The following is an 18,902-nucleotide window of genomic DNA, read 5'->3' as shown; positions in this document are numbered from 1 at the left end:
TATTCTAAGAGAGCGAGAAAAGTAGCTGCGAAAATTTTTTCGCCAAGCGAGCGAATGTCTGAAAGCAGTTTTTTAGTTTTAGCTCAATTTTACCAAAAAGAGGTGTTTGTCTCAATTTTTCAAGGCAGTATTAGTATGTTTCGAAGGGTTTTGACTGGTTAAGGGTTTGGCTTGTGGTGAGGTTATTTCGGTGCCACTGGTTTTCTGATTTCTGCCAATTTTCGTCAGTTTTTGCCTTATCGCATTCATTCCCACAAGGTTGCAGTATTTTATGCTCATTCTAAGGACACATAGAGTTAATTTCAAAAATTGTTGATTAATAACACATTAAATCTTGAAGAGAAATTTTCTATTTTTTGTGCATGTTGCGCATATACGGTTAAGGGCTTTGCTGACTGTCTTAGTTTGATGTTGCTTTAAAAATATTAATTGTCGGGTCATTAGTTAATTTAATTCTTTGGATTGAACTTCAGGACGTGTACGGCTATGGTTTTTATTTCGTTGTCAAGATGTCTGTACGACCATATGACGTGTGACAATTTTTTCAAATCTGATGTTTGTTCATTCAATTCGAATTGCGTGCGTGACGACATTTTTCGATCTTTGATTTTTCTTTGATCGTGGCGCGAGTTTTGTTCATTCGCGTGATTAAGTCTTTGGTCACACGTGACTTACCTCACTCTTAATAATGACTTTCACTCTGAAACTGACTTTTTCTCAAATTCAAAGAGATGAGGTCAAGTGAGTGCTTGTCATTCTAATTGAAAGTTGTTTGAGAGCAGCGAATAGAAGCAGCAGTAAGTTGAACAGATTCTTTTGTGGTCTGTTTCTTTTACTACCAATTTGAGACTGTATATCTACGAAGCTATTCCGGCTATTTTCTGAAATCTGCCAGCTATGTTTTAGTTTTTGGAGGTCTTTTAAGTTAACCAGTTTTTTTATAAAAACAGTTTTTCCAAGATTGGAGGTCTTTTGAGTTGAATAATTTTTTTTATGAACCAGTTTCTCCAAGATTCTAAGCGTTCTACGTAATCTTCCTGAATTTTAACTTTGTTCTAGAAAAAATTTTGGCTTGATTTTTTGAAGATTTTAACTCTCGCATCTGCAATATTAATGAAGATATACTTAAAAGATTCAATTGGATGATTTTAACGATTTTTTGTAACCATGTGTTTTTAGATGAACTTAAAGTTATTATATTAGATGCAATTACGGCTAGAAGGCTCTAAACATTTTTCGACCTGTTTTAAGCTCTCAATTTGTCTCTTATAATCTAGATAAACCTGAGACAAGTTTTTTCTTTATTTACATTTTTTCCTTGTTCTCAAAGGTTTTTGTATCTTCTTTGAATACCTAGCCGTGCAATTTAGCTGGTGTCATGCCATCGAATTTTTTTTAAAAAAATGTTTTAGTTAGACCCGACAAGGAAAACTTCATTAAATCATATTCTTCAAATTTAATTTACGTTATTTCAACGCCTTTTAAAATGAAGATTTGTTTTCAGATTTTTTTTTTAAATAATCCAGCAATTAGGGTATCATAGATTGTCATTCATGGTAGAAAACCTTTAAATTATAGATTTTGGTCTTGTTGCTTCGTTTTCAGTCTAATCACCGTGCTTATGAATAACCGGCTTTAAATTCGAAATCTTAGTAGCTTTCTTGGTTGTTCACTTGACATTTTTTTTAAATTATCTTCTCAATATGCAGCAGTGTTAGAAATGTGATCAAATATGGAAATCAAGATAATAATCTCAACAATTTGTTTTGTCTTTAGCCGTTCTGGGCAAAACAACTCCAATAAAGCAGAATTTTTGAAAATTCGGAAACCTAAAATTTTACTCAGTTTCTTTCCATCCTGAAGATATCTTGGTAACCAAGTGTTACGTTGTCCTCGAAACTGACTGACAGGACAGGGTTTTTTTAAAATTTCTAGCTCGATGTTTTGTCATGTAAAAGATGATCTATTGGCTTGCAAATAACAAATAGCAGATTTTAGCATACTAGATATTAAAACAACTTGAAAGAAATCGTATTTGGGAAAAGGGAATTTTTTTGACTTAATATATAATTATGCAATTTAATATTTTGTAATCTCTCGTTTCATTTTTTGAGAGACGTTGTCTTATTTTAACTCATGAATTTTAACTAAGTGAATGGTAATGAATCCACTTTTATGGGTTGCTTGAAATAAAAAATATTAGAAAATAAAAAGGAAACAATTTTTTTTTTCATTACTAAATTCTTATCCTTAGCATGAAAATTATATTCAGCAATTATATTCTTTGTTTGCTTATTGTGTGAGATTATACTGCTTGAGCCAAGCAGCTTTTTTGTGTTTTTTTAAATTCAATTGGTTTCTTTTGAACATCAAATTGAAAATTCATTTTTGTTTGCAAATTTTGACTATGTATGAGGTATCAGCAGCTGGTTGATTTTTTGAAGTGTTGACGGGTTTCAAGTGTTCGGCTGATTTCATAGTATTAAAGAAAGTCATTTTCAAAAATTGTGCTACGGAAAGTGCTTCACGTTGTTTGATAATAAATATCCTTTTCTCTTGAGACAAAGAATTTTTTTCAACTTGCTGAAGACGTTTGTTGGAACCTACTGTGCTGCTATGTTCAGACTTATACGAGCTGTCATGTGTCCTTTTCGATTTCTTAGGTTTTGAACTAGCTTCTGTCGCGGCTTCACTAATCACATCAATTATCTCATTTTTGTCGTAAAGGGTTCTATTTCAGGTGCTATGCCTCTTCTGTTGATTGTTGGGCCGCCCTGCTGTGGCAAAAGCTCTCTGGCTAAGCGATTGAATGACTTCTTTGAAGCCAACAGCTCAATTGAAAGTGTTACGATGATTTCGGACGATTTGATTTACGCTGACGCAGCAAAATCTAGAGACATTTTGTACAAGGATGCCAGTCTGGAGAAACAGATGCGTGGCAGATTGAAAGATGAAGTGACCCGAGTGCTAAATTCCACTAAACTAGTCATCCTGGACGCACAGAATTACATTAAAGGTGTGAAGAAAAATCTTGGTCTGATATAGTGCAGAAAATGCAACAAATTTGTAGGATAATCAGCTAGAAAATACTCTTTCATACCCTTTAACATGGCGATCAACGAATTGGTGGACACGAGTTTTAGTCTACAATCAAAAATGAGAATTTAAGTGTACAACAGCACCACATTTCAACTGCAATTGTTGGTCGGACTACTGACATTTTAGCCAATTAGATTTGACCAATCAGAATTAAGTTGTCGGCTATATTGTTATTTTCTTTTTGGGGGCCTATCGTCCTGTCGGCCAGTATTCCTAGACCCCTTTAACATATTCGGGACTAATTGAAAGATGTTTAGAGTTTGATCGTATTAGTGGCAATGCAAATTCGACGGTATGCTGCAGCCATTCTTAAGCTTCGGGCATTTTTCTGAATTCATTTCTGAATTATTCGAAATATGGAGTTACCGTTCTATGTGTTGAGCTGTAAGAATGGCAATGCATTATGATTTGTAGGTTTCAGATACGAGCTCTACTGTGTGGTGAAGGCAGCCAAGACAACCCAATGTGTCATTTACCTCAACTCTACTCTTGATCAATCTCTCTCATTAAACAAGACATCAAACCTGTATTCAGAGGAGACGATACGCGCTCTCTATTTGAGGTTTGAGGCTCCTCAGCCGAAAGCGAGGTGGGATTCACCACTGTACGAAGTTTATCCAGAGAGTATTGATGAGTTGTCTTTGGATTCGATTAAACAGAGTTTGACCAGTGGCAATGTTTTGCCTCCTAATATGTCGACACAGAACCCTCCCAGAATGGGCGCAGAGACATTGTATGATTTGGATAAACTCACGCAAAAATTATGCGCTCAGGTACATTTAATGATTTCATGCTTCCAGGAGTTTTCGATTGAAATGATTCGTAAATTATCTAGCGCTTGACGATATTCTAGAATGAATTTTTTGGTTTTTCTTTAATCTTATTGGCCTGCCACAACTGCACTGTTTGTATATAACTCCGCTTCAATGAAATTAATTTATTGCTGCTCAGACTTTTGTGTGAAGACTGGCTCGTAATGTTGAAGAATTAGATCTATATCTGAATTGAGACTTTTTGCTTACTTCGGAAGAAAACCATGTTTGCACTTTTTAAATTTTTTTGCTCACAAATGTTTTCATTTTGACATGATGTTTTTGGCGCGTGAGTGTATATTCGCATGCGACAGTGCGAATGTGTAATTCTGTGAATCTCAGTCTGCGTGCTATATGTACGTGATACGGTGGCATACATACGAGTTTCAGAATCCCTACCCCTGCACATCGTTCAGGCCGTAAGGACGTGGCCCCGCCCGTGCAGCCAAAGACCCCCACAGCCCCCCAAGTGCACCCCCCCCCCGCCGCGCCCCTTCAGTTAAGCTAAAGATTGCCTCTCTAAGCTGTAGCTAGCTACTGACGAAGCCACCCACTGGCCGGACGTTTACGAGCAATTCGCCAGACGTTAGTCGGTTATGTTTTATTATCAGAGCTTAATTTTTGACGCAGAGCGATAGTTTGTTACTACCATACGACGTCAGAATCCATTCAAATCTGCTTTTTGTTAGTTCGTTTATGCATTTTGAATTTTTGTTCACACGTGACTTAACTCACTCTCAAAAATAACCTCCTCACTCTGAAACTGAATTTTCTTTACTTTAATTCAAAGAGTAAGTTGTAGTAGATCTACAAAAGCCATTGCGGCTATTTTCTGGCACCTGTCAGCTATGTTCTTTAATGAATCTAATGCTGACAGTCTTCTGGTTTTTTGGCGTTGTCTTTTTGGTTAGTTTTACATGGGCTTTTTTTAAGATCTTTGCACACATTTTTCGATTGGAGTTGTAATTTGATGCCCTTAGCGAGCGAAAATGTCAGTATTTTCAGTCGTAAAATTTTTGCAAGTGCATTTTTAAAGCCCACTACTGGGTAAATCAATATGTAATTTTTGGTTTTCATGCGCTTTTTGGGTTCAGCTACTGATTCCTAAAACACTAACACCAAAGTTTTTTAAGAAAACAAAAAATTCAAAGAATTTCTTCATTTTTTGCAATGTGTCTTTTTGGCTTCAGGCCAACATAAAATGCTTTTGATAACTTGTTGTTTTTATCATTTTACTGTTCATAGGTGTTGATCGATGGTTTTTGACACCCTAATTATGGCAAGGTTCTAATTGGTTGTACTGCCATCATGCGTTCTTTTTCTTTTTTGCTTTCAATTCTATTAGCCGTTTTTGTTTGTTTCGCCTGTAGGTATCAGAGCTTTCTAATAGCTTTGTTGTTTTGGTTCTTTTTGTGGACATTATGAACATTAGGCAAAAACCAGTTATTCTAGGTCTATTTTTCTTATTGAGATCTTTCTATTTTGTAGCTCGGATTTGAAGAAATGGACGCAAGCTTGTTATCAGCAGAGAATTTATAAAATTTTTTTATCTTATATTGTGGCTTAACGAAAAGTTCTTTTTGTTCTGTAGTTTCTCTGTTTCTTAGCTTTTTGTCAGTGATGGTTCCAACATTTTTAACAGGGGGGGATATAAATGCTAGGCTAGCTTTTCTCTTCAGTCAAGTTTTTACCTTTTGTTTACGCATGGTAGAGGAAAAAATACAACTTCATTTTGTATCCCTCAGGATCTGGTTTTGATTTATATAATTATCCGAAATGAGAAGCAAAGACTTTAAATATTAAAATTTGAAGTTAATTGGAGTTTTTATTGTCAGGAGTAGTTCTTAACAGTTTCGAGACTAAAATTTCATTTAGGAAACTTTTTATATGTCTAGCTGTATTCTGGTGTATAAAACTATTTTAAGGAACCGATTTTTTCAGATAACCGTGAAAACTTTTTTGAAGGAATCAAACCAATTTATTCGGAAAACCGTGAATCGAACCGTGAACCAATTTTCCACGGATTGGAACCAATTTATTGGAAAACACGAATTCTGGCAATTTAGAGCTCTCAAACTAGCGAAATCTACTTTGAAAATGGTAAAACTAAAATCAGAAAAATGTACTCTTTTCTACATTGTAATTTCGTTTTAGCAAAGAAATCTTATTTTGTCCGAGTTCATTATTTCATTTTTTTGAAAACCACAGAGACGTAAACAATTGATTGCATGGTTTCCTGGAAGGAATATTAAATCAACCAAACGGAAATATTTTATCCTTTTTTTTAATTCCTTATATAACAGATTGTTGGAACTAAACTCCTCTAGGATAATTCAGAAGCATTTGAGGTTAAGAGAAGTTGCGGGTCGTCAGGTGAAAAACTTAATACAAATAAGTTTCATGATTTTTTTCAATGCAATTTTTTTTTAAATTAGGTAAAAATCGTTTTTCACTTGTTTTTTGAAATTGCTCTGGGAATTGATTTTTTGAGTCCGGATGTTTCTGTAAATTCAAAAACTAAATAGTCCATTAATTGTGGAACTCCTCGTATGGAAAACAAAGATTTTTTTTGAAAGATGAAAACAGAAATTTTTCTCAACTTTGCTCTTTCTCTGCTAAATAAGAGCATTTAAAGTTCTCTTACTTGTTCGACACAAGTAGAGGCAGAGTGCAAAACCTGTCAGAAATCTAAAAACTAGAAAATTTACTTCATTTTTGCTGAGTTTTGCGGTTAAATAAAGACAAATTTGTTTTTATGAATTTTGGCTGGTAACACATCTGCAAGATTTTTTTTGAAAAAGAATTATGCTAATGAAACATCAAAAATGACAAAATTGTTGGAAAACCTTTTAGTGTCAATTTTAGAGTTCTCCATAGAGTCGCTCAGGAATTCCGTACCTAATTCTCCAAACAAAATAAACAAGAGTTATATGAATGGTAACGAACAATGGGTATAGATCAGTTGCCAAAAAGTAAGTTCTAAAAAATATATTTTGTTGGGGTTCGTATTTGTGTGTGTGTGTGTGTGTGTGCGCGCGCGTGCGTGCGTGTAATGTATGTGTGTGTGTATAAGAGAGATATAGACCGAGAAATGGAGTTAGCCTAAGAGAGTTAGTTCCTCTAAATGTCAGGCACAAATAGAGGCGGAGTTCAAAAACGATAAATCATTTTAAAAAATTTAAACTTAATTAACTATTTTGTTACAAATTTTCTTTTAAAATTTATCCAAAACCAAAATTATCTTTTTATTAGCCTGACTTACCTCACTCACTGTTTCGACTCAATGGATTGCAATTCATTTCACGCATTCAAGTGCGTACTGTATTCAATACGGTCAATGACAAAAGAGCAAAATCAAAAGAAACGGGATAAAGACCGGTCTATAAGTCATAGTGCATTAGCTTATCAAATTTCATTAGAGCGAGTACTTGCTGACACTAGTGTTAAGCTTAATAACCTTGTTTAGAAGCTGAATTTAGTTTTGTTTTAGAATCCAAGTAAAACTGCAAATCGAATTAAATTGTATTCACTTTTTGTTTACGTATGTTGGAGAAAAAATGAAACTTCATTTTTTAGCCCTCATGATCTTGTTTTGATTTATATAATTATCTGAAATTTGAGAAACGAACACTTGAAATTTTAAAATTTTGAAGGGAAAATGGAAAACAATTCCGGGGTTGGGGTGGTTGAGTGAGAGATGGCTTTGAAATTTAAGATTGAAACAAACGGAGAAATTTGAAGTAAATTCATTCACGTTAAATGGAGTTTTGAATGCTACAAAATGCTACAAATGCGGGCAAAACACAAAACTTCATTAGCAAAATTAATATTCAATGGGCCACCGTTTAATAGTGCTAAGGAATCTCTTCAATGTGGTCTGTGATAATTTTGTTTGCTTTCATTTTTTTTATTTTGAATTTTTCATTTTTGTTTCTCTTTTTTGCTAACTTGAACCTTGGTCTCATCAATGAGAGGTCCCATCATTTTTTGTGCTTGAAACTTCAACTTCTTTATTTGGTTTTGTCACAGGCGTTGTTTCATATCATTGACACTATGCGCTTTCTTATTTGGATTCCATATTTTGTTTTGTAAATTGTTTGAAATTTTTCTGTTTTTGTATTTGCAGTTATCTTAGTCCTGTCATATGGCTTAGTCTCACCAAAGACATATCCCTAGGCGAGGACTTATAAAATTCTATCAAGATTTTTTTATTTAAAAGCTAATGGTTTTTGTTACTGGTTATCTAGTCCCATTATGGACAGGTCTGATCTGCTTCTAATTTGAAGACGACTCATTTGTTGTTAAGGTTTTTTTTCTGATTGTACTTTGATTTTGTTACTGTGCTTTTAAAATTAGATATTGAGTTCTTGAAATAAAGGTTTTGGTTTATATTGCCGTTTGTTTTGTCTCGTAGTCTTATTAATGGCAGGTGTCATGAGCTCTCTAATGCGGTATGGCATATAATTCATTTATTTTGGGTTTGTAAGAGTTTTTACACAAACATCTGTTAGACAATTAAGTCAAAAATGTGAATGAGCGGGGTCGGAACATTGTGCAAACGCACATTACGGAGCCCTCTTGTTTGATTGAAGCACCGAGTTTTTATGCTTTTGTTATGGCGATGAACATGTATAAATGAAAATGCATGTTTAATTAGGTGTTGGTACTTCAGTACAGTCCTTGTATTTGTATTGTAGAACCAGTATAAAAGACCTTCTGAACAAAAGAATTGCTCCTTACATTCTCCCCTCAATGCTTTCCAATTTGGCGAGAAAAGCAGACAGGTGTGCTTTTATACAATGTGAACTCTTCAATAACTCCAGAACCATTTCGATGCTGTTCACATACAAAAATTCGTACAATTTGTAACGAATTGAGCCATTGTTATGCAAATTGCATAAGAGGCGATTGAGTATTTGTTTTCTGTTTAGATAATGAGTAAATTAGTTGATTGTGAAATTGGAGATACAATAACCCTGAACACAATGATTGGGGATATGAATGGACCTACTGAGAGGCTGAAAGTGACTAGGAAGTTGAGCATGCCCGAACTGCAGAGGATACGAAGACACTTCCTTGAGTTCTACAAATCACATACCTTTAAAGACCCCAACCAAGTTCCAACTGTATTTTTTCAGTTTGTATCCAACTCTATGCTTTGAACGTGACCTTGATTTCAGTGTTGAAATGAGGGAGTAATGAACAATTGTACTAATTTTTTTTTGATGTTTTAAAAACTTTTTAAAATAGAATTTTATTCACGAAATCAGTTAATTTTTGTCAGATCTATTGAGTTATTGTTGACGGTAGGTAACGAGACGACAGGTATTTTTCGGTCACCATTCCACTTCTGGAGGTTGGATAAGATATCTGAAACAGTTGTTCGAGTTCAAAGGAGGTCATCTAAACAAGATGAGGTGCTTTGGAAAATTTGCGGAGGGGGAAGAGGGAGCGAGTTTACATAAGCAGTACTGGTTAACTGTTCGGCAGCATTTCGCGTAAAAATGACCAATCTTTCACAAGCAGAAGTAAAAGCTCTTATTAAAATATTATTGTGAGCTCACTGTGCAATTTAGCTTAGTTTAATATCCATGAATATAACTTAAAAATCATGAATCGCTGCCGTCGAGGATACTTTGTTAAAGAATTTCTCGTTTTTGCTCATTCGATTAATGATTACTCATGGCAATCTGAAAATAACCTACATGATGTCTCCAACTTGCAGTTCAATATTTGCTTCAGGGTTAACAACGACATAGCTGATGGCCGGCGCCTTTTTCTTATCCATTTCTAAACATACAAAATTAACGCTTTTAATCACTTGCTCGTTAATTATTTGAAGCAGCGTTGAGTCGGCATGTATCGCCCAACTGCTTAGTTGAATTTCAAGCGAATGACCTTAAATAATTATTGGCATATGCAATTTTAATTAAGTAGAGAGAAATAACCCTTTTAGAACGTTGTTTCGTTTATATCCGAGGATAGAAAAAAAACGTATTTGTGTGCACCTGATGGGTGCACACAAGAATTGTACATACAGTAACAATATAAAAATATAAGTTAGCTAAGTGCTTTGATATTAACAGCTGCAAACGCGATAGCTGAGTGAGCTACTTTTTGGCACTCATAGCTTTTTGCTTTTGTGAAAATTTTCGTTGACGACCGTGAGGACACGCTCCCTTCGCTCAATTTTCGACCGAGTTGTGTCCTTGATGTCATAATTCATTCTTGGAATCGATTTTTTCATTCGCGTGAATAATTTTTTGGCCATACTGACTTACTTACATGCAAAATAACTTATTCGCAGTCTCAAGAGTTAAGGTCGACTGATGATATCTCAATCTAATTTAAGTCTATCTGGGGACACTATGTCGAAATAATACATTTCTAAATCAAGTTCACATGCCAATTGATAAAAACCCACGTTTTCCCGTCTTTCAAGTCATTACAAGTCATACCGTTTACATTAATTTGATGAGGCTGAATATTTGACAAAAATTTTACTAAAGGTTTCTCAATTAAAGAGAAATTGTAATTACATTACAATTGTCGTTTTTTGAAAACATGAGGTAATGAACATGGGTAATGAAATGTATTTCGAAACTCCATTTTACTCGACTTTTATTTGTCCATCATTTGTTTATGAGATAGAAAGAAGTGCATTGCTATTCTTAGCGAGGAATATTTCTGCTTAATTTCTACGTCTGTTTTTGGCCTCGGTAAGAATTTCTATTTTAAGATAGCTGAAGTTTCGTTACTTTAGACAGCTATTTGCGGAGATTTATTTGGAAATAGATGCTGAGTAGTCCTGAAACAGATATCACAGCGTTTTTTTCTCGAGCAACGCTTGAAACAATTTTTAAACTTGTTTGTGTCCGTTTTTGCTTGACAGATTTATTTTTCAGACGAATTTTTGAGTGTTTCCTGATTGATTTCTCTTGAACGAAGTTTGAAGCAATTATTGTAAGCGTGTGTCTATGCAAAATTTTTGCTTGCTCGTTTTTTTTTTCTAGTACATTCTTTCGATTCCACTTCTCGAATGATTTATTATGCTTGACCACAAGTTTGCTCTTGATTAGAAATTAAGTTGGCGTTGCTAAAACGGTTGCAGGTGGTTTGTTTTAAGGGACTGACAAGGGCCTGGGACGCTTCAGTCTAGCTCCCATAAAGTTAAATATTTCCTTGCTGCAGCCCCTTCTGGGTTAAATTGCACCGCCTGTCGTTCGAGAACAATTTGTCCGACGTTATTCTGTTGGTTCTAAATTGCTCTTCCATTCACAATTTTAAGCAGCGGACCGACCAGCTTTAGTTTTTGAATTTGTTTACTTCCATTTCTGAGATTTAGCAGTTAGTATTACTGGCACGGTCAAATGAACTAGTCCTACATTTAAAACCTGGTAATTATTTGAGGCAAGTAAACGTGTGTGCTTTTTTAAATTTTCGCTTGACCGTTTTTTACAGTCTTTCTATTTCACTTCTAGAGTAACGTTTGACTTCTTGATTTTTGCTTAAACTAAATTGCGATTGTAAGATGAGATATCAGAACGTCGTGATCGCCGAGTGGTTAATGCTTCAGCGTAGTACGCAGGAGAGGTCGGGGGTTCGAACCCCTCACTGGTCGGAAATTTTTGTACCCATAAAAATTATCTAGCCTATTTTATGCTTAATATTCCTGCTGGTAAATTTAACAAGAAGGTTAAACATTGCAAGTTTGGCAGATCGGGTATTTTGGAGTTAGATATTTTCCCTGACACCCTTCTTCCTACGAATTGAGATTTGAAATAAGTGGGAAAAAGGGTGTCAGGGGAAATATTTAATGCCAAAATACCCAATTCATACGCCTTATTGAAATAAAGGAATCAGAGGGCGGTGTAAACTGGAAAATTTTTTATCCGTACAACGGATCTGAAATTAACTGCGAGCTATTGGCGGGCAATTTTAAAACATTTTCATAGGATAGTTTTCTCAAAACTAATTTAAATTTCTGCTTTCAATCGCCCATTGTATACATAATACTTGTAGTAAGCTACCGCATCTATTTTTCGACAAGCTGCAGCAAGATTGCTATTAATTGTCAGCAAACTTTGCATCCAACTGCATACATGATCTGGCTCCACCAAATGTTATGTTTCTCATCTGGTTTCCCATCTATGAAGTTTAAAACCATTCAGAGAATTGAAATTATATTTTTGAGATCTGTTCACTTCTACTTTCTTGTCATTGAGAAGTCAAATTGAAGTGGTGGTTTTAGTCACGCTGGAGTAGTAAAAGGAGCGAAAAGAGCAGTTCAGGTCGTCAAATTTCTTCCAATTTCAGTTTTTGCTCATTTCTATCAGTTCTTACAGGTTTTCAGTTTTTGCTCATTTTCTCTTGACTGAGCTGAAATGTTTTTGCGATACTTGTGATTGATGATAATTGCTTTTACTTGTGTTCCAATAATGCATAGTTGCAGTAGTTTTTTAGACGTCTCAAAAGGCATCTGATGGGTGTTAAGACTTGGACGCTATTTGCCTTCATGAAACATTGGCGATTTGTTGGTCTGAACCCGTTCTTTGTTGTTCGGTTACCTAGATATCTGTTTATTCGAATCCAATGGATATTACGATTTTGACACTACTTGTTTTCATAAGTGTGATTTTCCTAATTTTGTAACCCGTGATTTTCTTCGCCACTTGACAAGTTTTTTATTGTCACTTAGTCTTGCTAATGACAGGTCTCATTGGCTCTTTACTGAACTTCTCTTGGCTATATTCTATCATTTCCGTTCATGTATGACGTTTTTAACTACTTCAACACACCCCCCCCCCCAAATATATGCATGATCTAATTCATAACCACACACCACCCAAACCCCCCCCCCCCCACCCCAAAAAAATATGCCACTTGGTCTTAAGCATGACAAGTCTGTTCTGAATCCTTTTTTAATCTTCATGATGGTTTCTATATGTATTCATTTTTATGGGTCTACTTGACTATCCAATTGAGGCTTTCAAACGGTTTCAAATAATATCAAACGGCTTTAGTAACCTTGACACTATTGTTTTTCTTTTTTTTAGTTTTTACCGTTTTTACTGCCCTTTATTACCCGCATTTGTCACTTTGGTTACGTAGTAATTGTTTTAATCCTTCTAACGATTGGTAGTGTTATAGTTGTTGAAGCTTTAATTTTAAGTTGCGTGTTTAAGTGACTTTGACGCTACTTAATCAAATATATTGTGTTCTCCTTTTTTTCCTGCTGTTTTACCATAGTTTTGTGGATGGCGTTTTTCGAACAAATATTTTGACCACCCTTCTTTTATGAAAACAAATGTGGAAAAGTTTTTATCTTCGTTTGTTTCTCTTCGTTTATGTATTAATTGATGATTTGTTTACCATGCAAAGCTGTTGTTCTAAGGAGGCTGTGTTCCTACGATTCCTCTCATGAAGATGGGTGACCCCTTTACAGGATTAGTGATGTAGTTGAAAATAAATTCAAACTGATTTGATTTACCCTCGAGGTTAATGTCCTCCTCGTCGACTCCAAGTCTGAGTAGTCGATCTCTGAGGATAACTTTGGCCTGGTTCTGTCTCATAGTAAACACCGCGTCATCCTCCTGCTGCTGTTGCCCAGATCCAACTGAATCTTCCAAGTTAATGTCAACGGGGTCCTCAAGCAACAAACAGACAGACCATAGTAAATGAAAACGTCTAATTAGCGAAGTAAAACGTTTTTAAGTCTGTTTCAAACTTAAAATTCTACAGGACTTAAAGAAGTTTTATTTCACTATTTCGTTCGATTTTCTATCATTCAGAAAAGAAATAGTAGAACGCAAAAATGGCACAGGTGAGTTAAAAGTAAAGTTTGCAGCCATTAAAAGTAAAGTAAACTGCTATTACTTTTTCAGAAACCAGTAATAGTTTGAAAAAGTACGTTCTTAATTCGCTAGTTTAATTGCCCTCAAACGAAGTTGAGCAGCTCACTAATCTCCAAGTATTCCGATTCACAGAAACTGCTTTGGAGACTTATACTGATGGTGTCTTAAATAGTTTTGAAAAATATTAGAAAAAAATTGACAATTTCAAGAGGTTTCCTGCAATCAATTTGTGAAGTAGCCTAAGATTAAAAAGTTTTTTTTCCAACTCTCAGCTAAAGCAATTAATCACAGCAATGAACCAGAGAAATCCGACCAGAGAAATGGGACAGATCACCAATACTAAAAGTAGAGCGCCTAAATAGTAGTCTTTGACCGGCTGAGAGCGGCTATTAATGATGAATTTGAAAACTCACCAATTTTTCTCAAGTTTTCTTTCCAAAGATTTGTCAGAATCAACCATCACGTTATCAGAATCAACCGCTAACTCAGAACCACGCATAACTAAGACATGAAAACCGATAAATGCATGAAATAATGGTGTATTTACAAAATTCAAAATTAGCCTGGTTGACCTTAGATTGATAAAGCATTGATGTTGTGAAATGAATTTTTATGTGAAAAAGTGAAATGTTTCAGATTTCTTCACCAGATCGATTAAAGTTTTTAAGAGCTACTGAATGATCTCACTTTCAATTCTCTACGTGAACGATAAAATTGACCTCAAACGTCTCAACAAAAAAGTTCACCTAGCATAAAGTTCCACCCCCAAAGGGGTTGGGGTTGAACAATTACTAGAATTGAAAGCTGAGTCCTAGATGAGCTTGATGAATTTGGTTGAAAAAAGTGGTATTCACTGGAATCCAAATTACCGGATACAGCGTGGATTGCCCATATAAAAAACATTTCATTACATTTTGCTCAACGACGAAATACCCAATTAAGTTCAAACCTGTGGATTGCAGTACTGTTTTCTGTACATGCCGATAGGAAGCTGTCCATACTCAATCAATCTCTCTGACATGAGTCGCCCGAAGGTCTGCAGAGTACGCACGTCGTCCTTGTCAACCACGTACTAAACACACATGTAAAGTGTTGCACTACTATTGCAAATCTGGGTGTTCGTTGTGAATCTCTGCGCATTTCAATTTAGCATCTTGAAAATTTTTAAAATCAAGGGCCCACAGAATTTTTAACAAGAACTATGTGGAATTTCAGGCATTTTGTCTGCACATTTTAAATTGCTAAACTATTCAAGGCGAAAAACATGTAGAATGAAGAACTAGAACTCACGCATAATGTATCACCTTAGATTAAAGTTTGGACCCAAAGAATTGACCGTTGGACGATGTTTTTAAGGAGAAACGATAATTCCCAAAAAAACGCTCGTATCCGAAAAACGCCTTTCAAGACGATGAAATTTCAAAACGTTCAATTCTTTAAAAAGCGGGAAAATTCTTGCAAGTTTTCCCGTTTTTGACCCGTCTTCTCAAATGAGCTCTGCTTACGAATATGAGATGTCCAGATCCAGTGTGCTGTTTGAGTCCAATGAGCAGGTATACAATGGACATGATGTATGGCTTCACGAAGGACTGGTACAGCAGAGTGTCCAACATGCTGGGACTCATCGCCTGGCCACTCACAAAGGCACTTCGGAATAGGTCGCTGTCCACTGGCACTCTCTCCAGCTTTCTCTAGAAATGAAAGTTTTTTGAAAGTGAAAGACCGGATTGATAGCAAGACAACTAACAAAATCCTGCGCACTTTTGAACAAACGGCTCAGGGAAGCCTTTTGAGCATCTGTTCATGCAAAACTTGTATTAGAGGGTTTATTATAGCATTATTTGTACTATCACTTTTATTATTGTGATTTTTATAATTTTTCATCATTTGTGGGTGTAACAATTACAATATACTAACAGAACTATTTGTAAGAATGTACGATAATCGAGTGACCTCTTTACCTTATCAGTGAAAGTGAGCGCCAGTGGTCCGTTTTCTTTTGGCGTGAAATCGAGGAACTTCATGTTAGTCGGGTACGTCAACTCAGTTATGATCATCAAATTAGGAAACAATCTAAACAAAAAGCCATTTTTAACTTTTTACCGATATTACCCCCAATGATTCTGTTCTTTTATATGCAGTCTACTCCCATTTGGTTAAAAGCTGAAAGTTCATGACAGCTAATAAATGTTCGAATTTTAGAGGAAACTAATGGTTAATTGTCAATTATTGTCCTAAATGTCACGGTGGAAAATCAATAGGATTTGGGTCACTACGAAAACTATGTAACCCAGAAAAGCGATGCCAGGTTGGCTGAAATTTTGCTAAGAATAACGTTTGGGTCATGTTAGTCTTTTTAAAATTCTAAGAGGAATGGTTTTCTACTGGTTTCTACATCTGGAAGTGAAATATTTCTACCGGTTTTTTTTTAGCTAAAGCATGTCTGATCCCGACTTGAACTTAAACTTGCTGTTTTCAAACATCGATTTCTGTTTTTGACATTTAATTTAATGGTGGCCATCAGCTTCTTAACGGCTTATTTAGGTGCTCTCTTTTTTGCGCCCGAGGAGAAGTATTGCAGACGTCTTTTTTAAGATCAATTCTATTGGAGTGAATTTTGAAGCCCAAAATGAAACACGCAAATAAACTTGGACTAGTTTGAGCGTTAAACAAAATGAGTGAAAGGAAAAAAAAGTTGTTTCTTTTTGAGAGTGAGAAATTAACGTGAAAAATTGCGTAAGACAGCAAAAGTTTTTGTTCCATTAGCTGTTCCGCTCTTTTTTGTTGGTTTTGACTATTTTTTGGTTAAAAGGTTTGAATAGGCTAAGTTAATGATTTAAAAGTTTGTATTGACCGTGTTTTTGTTTTTGTTTGGTTGGAATGAGGGATTAGGCTTAAGCAATTTTGTACCTGTTGTTGGGTTTCATTGCGTTCATTGAGATTGAATTTGACAAATAACCGAGAAACTCGAAACTGTCAATTTCATGCAGTTTTTCTATTTTCTAGAAAATAAGATACGTTTATGGCCTTCTTTTTGTTACATGAGCACTTTTGTGGTCTCTATTTGTTTAAAAAAGGTTTTCATTTTGATGTCCACTCATATCGTTTGTAAAAATCGAATTTTCTATTTTTAGTTCAGTTGATTTTTAACGCTATGCCCATTGGGAACTAAGTGTCATCAGTGTCCTTGGGCTGACTTAAGTATCCTTTGAAGGGTTTTATTTAAGCTGATGGGAAGACCTAAATTAAAAGTGAAAAGGTTAGTTTTAATATTTTTGAGAATGATAATTTTTCTTTGTTTTTGTCCATTTGTTTTTTCCTGAATCCATTGTTGAATCGTTCATATTTTTTAGGCCTTTTCTGCTCTACGAAATGCTAATATATTCGAGGTATGTATGTTGTGTATGGTAACTTACACCAGAATCAAAGTTTTCTTTGCGAATTTTTTCAAATTTGTTTGTAGTTAATTGTTATCATTAGGCTTGAAGAGGCCATTGGAACTTTTAAAGGCTTGAAGGTGAGTTAATCGGTTAATTTTAACAGAAATTAATTAATTTTGAGCATATTAACATCGGAAACTTCGGCGACTTCTATTTAATTTTGCTACTTTTCTAGCTTTTTTGATTTTTTTTGGTAGTTTTTCAGGTGTTTTTTTTTGGAGGCCAAAAAAAGTTCTTAGGCTTGAGGACTGATTATTGGATAGCTTTTAATGACGCAAAAATTATTTTGAGGATGTTAACATCAAAAAATTGGCAAATTGGTAATAGTTTTTGTTATTTCTAACAAGTTTTTATACGTAACAATTTTCTAGTAAGTTTTTGTTATTTTCGAACAATTTTTTCTAAGGTTCTTTTATTTTTTTCACAGTTTTCATTTTTATTATCTTTTAGAGGGTCGTCTGCTCTTTATATAAATCTGCCCAACCTTACCGAGCCCCAACAATAGTTGTCATTGAGAGGTCTTTTGGAAATGTATGTCTTTTGGAAACTTTTTCTGAAGTAAAATTAAACTAGTAGTTTTTGTTATGTTGTTTTATGTTATTTTTCAGTAAATGCTCTGACGAAGTTTGTGGCGCTTATATTAGACCTATGGTCTTTTATGCATCGAAATTATTTAAGAGACATGTATGTATTCATGGTGTGAAGGGCGCTTTTTATAGTACCCCCCCCCCCCCCACCCCAGTTTTTCCTCCCCCTTTACCCCGCCAATTCATCCCCTCAATCCATTCACATCATTCCAACAGTTACCCCTCACGTTTGCCCCCCCCCCCCCACCGCCATTCTCCACCCCGACCAACACGGATCGCCTCATTCCAACCGTAACCCTGCACGCTTGCCTCCACCGGCAAATAAACAGGTAAAAGTGGTTGAGCAGCTCTCTTAGAGACTTTTCTCTACTCTCTAAGTATGCGATTCACACACCCCCTTCTGACTAAGCCCCTCATCGCCACGACCCCGGTCCAACCTCTCCTAGTTGGCGATTTAGAGCCCCCACCACCGTAAGATTGCTGGTAGCTTAGAAAACGTAAAATCTCAGAAAAAATAGTATCACTCTGAGAAAAATAGCGGACGTCCGTCTTATGCCATGTGGCGTGTAATCTGGAATCACTGGCCCGCCACCTGGAACTATTGTTTTGTTTGCCTATTCGAACAAGCGGTAGTTTGCTTAACTTAATTCACTTAGAACAACCATGAATTTTTAACAACAAGCGGATGCGGAGAAACTCAAGGTTCAATTCTGTCAATAAACCTGAGCACTGGTGAGACTTGGTCTTTCATCTCTGAGAGTATAAAATGACTGTGTTTTTTGATGTTTTTATTTCTGATGTTTTTATCTAAAACCCGGTGTTTTCACCTTGACTTTGTTCTTTTCGAACTTGGGGCACTATCATCCGTCTCGTAAAGTGCTGCGGTTATTATTCGAGGTTAAACAACTGCGTTCCTTACCTACCCCATATAACCCAATGTACACCAACACCAACCTCTTTGATCATCAACCACGTGATTTTTCACTGGATAGTTTTTTCGGCATATTTGACTTTTCGTCCTGGGAAATGGGATAAATTTGTAAAGTCGATAACATTAAGTCTCTATACACTAACTGATCTCAAAGTGCACTGAGACTACTGATGAAGCAA

General features: G+C 35.5%; 2 protein-coding genes across 5 annotated transcripts in view; one reads left to right on the top strand and one right to left on the bottom strand.

Moving 5' to 3' along the window:
- Positions 1 to 2,355: 2,355 nt before the first annotated feature.
- Positions 2,356 to 9,177, top strand: LOC142336019 (protein KTI12 homolog). Its single transcript, XM_075384498.1, has 3 exons — positions 2,356 to 3,016; positions 3,514 to 3,872; positions 8,843 to 9,177. Exons 1-3 carry the CDS (start codon positions 2,746 to 2,748, stop codon positions 9,071 to 9,073), a joined length of 861 nt encoding a protein of 286 aa, XP_075240613.1. The 5' UTR covers positions 2,356 to 2,745; the 3' UTR covers positions 9,074 to 9,177.
- Positions 9,150 to 18,902, bottom strand: part of LOC142335992 (potassium channel subfamily T member 2-like) — a 70,093-nt gene continuing 60,340 nt past the window's right edge. For all 4 annotated transcript variants that reach the window (XM_075384441.1, XM_075384460.1, XM_075384434.1 and 1 more), the window contains 6 exons: positions 15,727 to 15,838; positions 15,271 to 15,456; positions 14,715 to 14,837; positions 13,402 to 13,558; positions 9,617 to 9,701; positions 9,150 to 9,281 (listed from right to left, as the gene is read on the bottom strand). In XM_075384441.1, the coding sequence (XP_075240556.1) occupies positions 9,248 to 9,281; positions 9,617 to 9,701; positions 13,402 to 13,558; positions 14,715 to 14,837; positions 15,271 to 15,456; positions 15,727 to 15,838 (697 nt within the window). In that variant the 3' untranslated portion in view covers positions 9,150 to 9,247. The remainder of the gene's footprint in view (positions 9,282 to 9,616; positions 9,702 to 13,401; positions 13,559 to 14,714; positions 14,838 to 15,270; positions 15,457 to 15,726; positions 15,839 to 18,902) is intronic.

This window comes from Convolutriloba macropyga, chromosome 1 (genome assembly GCF_964194025.1).
Source record: "Convolutriloba macropyga chromosome 1, txConMacr16.3, whole genome shotgun sequence".
Lineage (NCBI taxonomy): Eukaryota > Metazoa > Xenacoelomorpha > Acoela > Convolutidae > Convolutriloba > Convolutriloba macropyga.
This window is presented reverse-complemented; position numbering and strand designations above follow the sequence as displayed.

Excerpts from the sequence above, each read along its gene's own strand:
- LOC142336019 (XM_075384498.1), top strand. The coding sequence starts at position 2,746 with ATGCCTCTTCTGTTGATTGTTGGGCCGCCCTGCTGTGGCAAAAGCTCT. Across the intron at positions 3,017-3,513 it reads CGCACAGAATTACATTAAAG|GTTTCAGATACGAGCTCTAC; the intron begins GTGTGAAGAAAA and ends TATGATTTGTAG. Across the intron at positions 3,873-8,842 it reads CGCAAAAATTATGCGCTCAG|ATAATGAGTAAATTAGTTGA; the intron begins GTACATTTAATG and ends TTTTCTGTTTAG.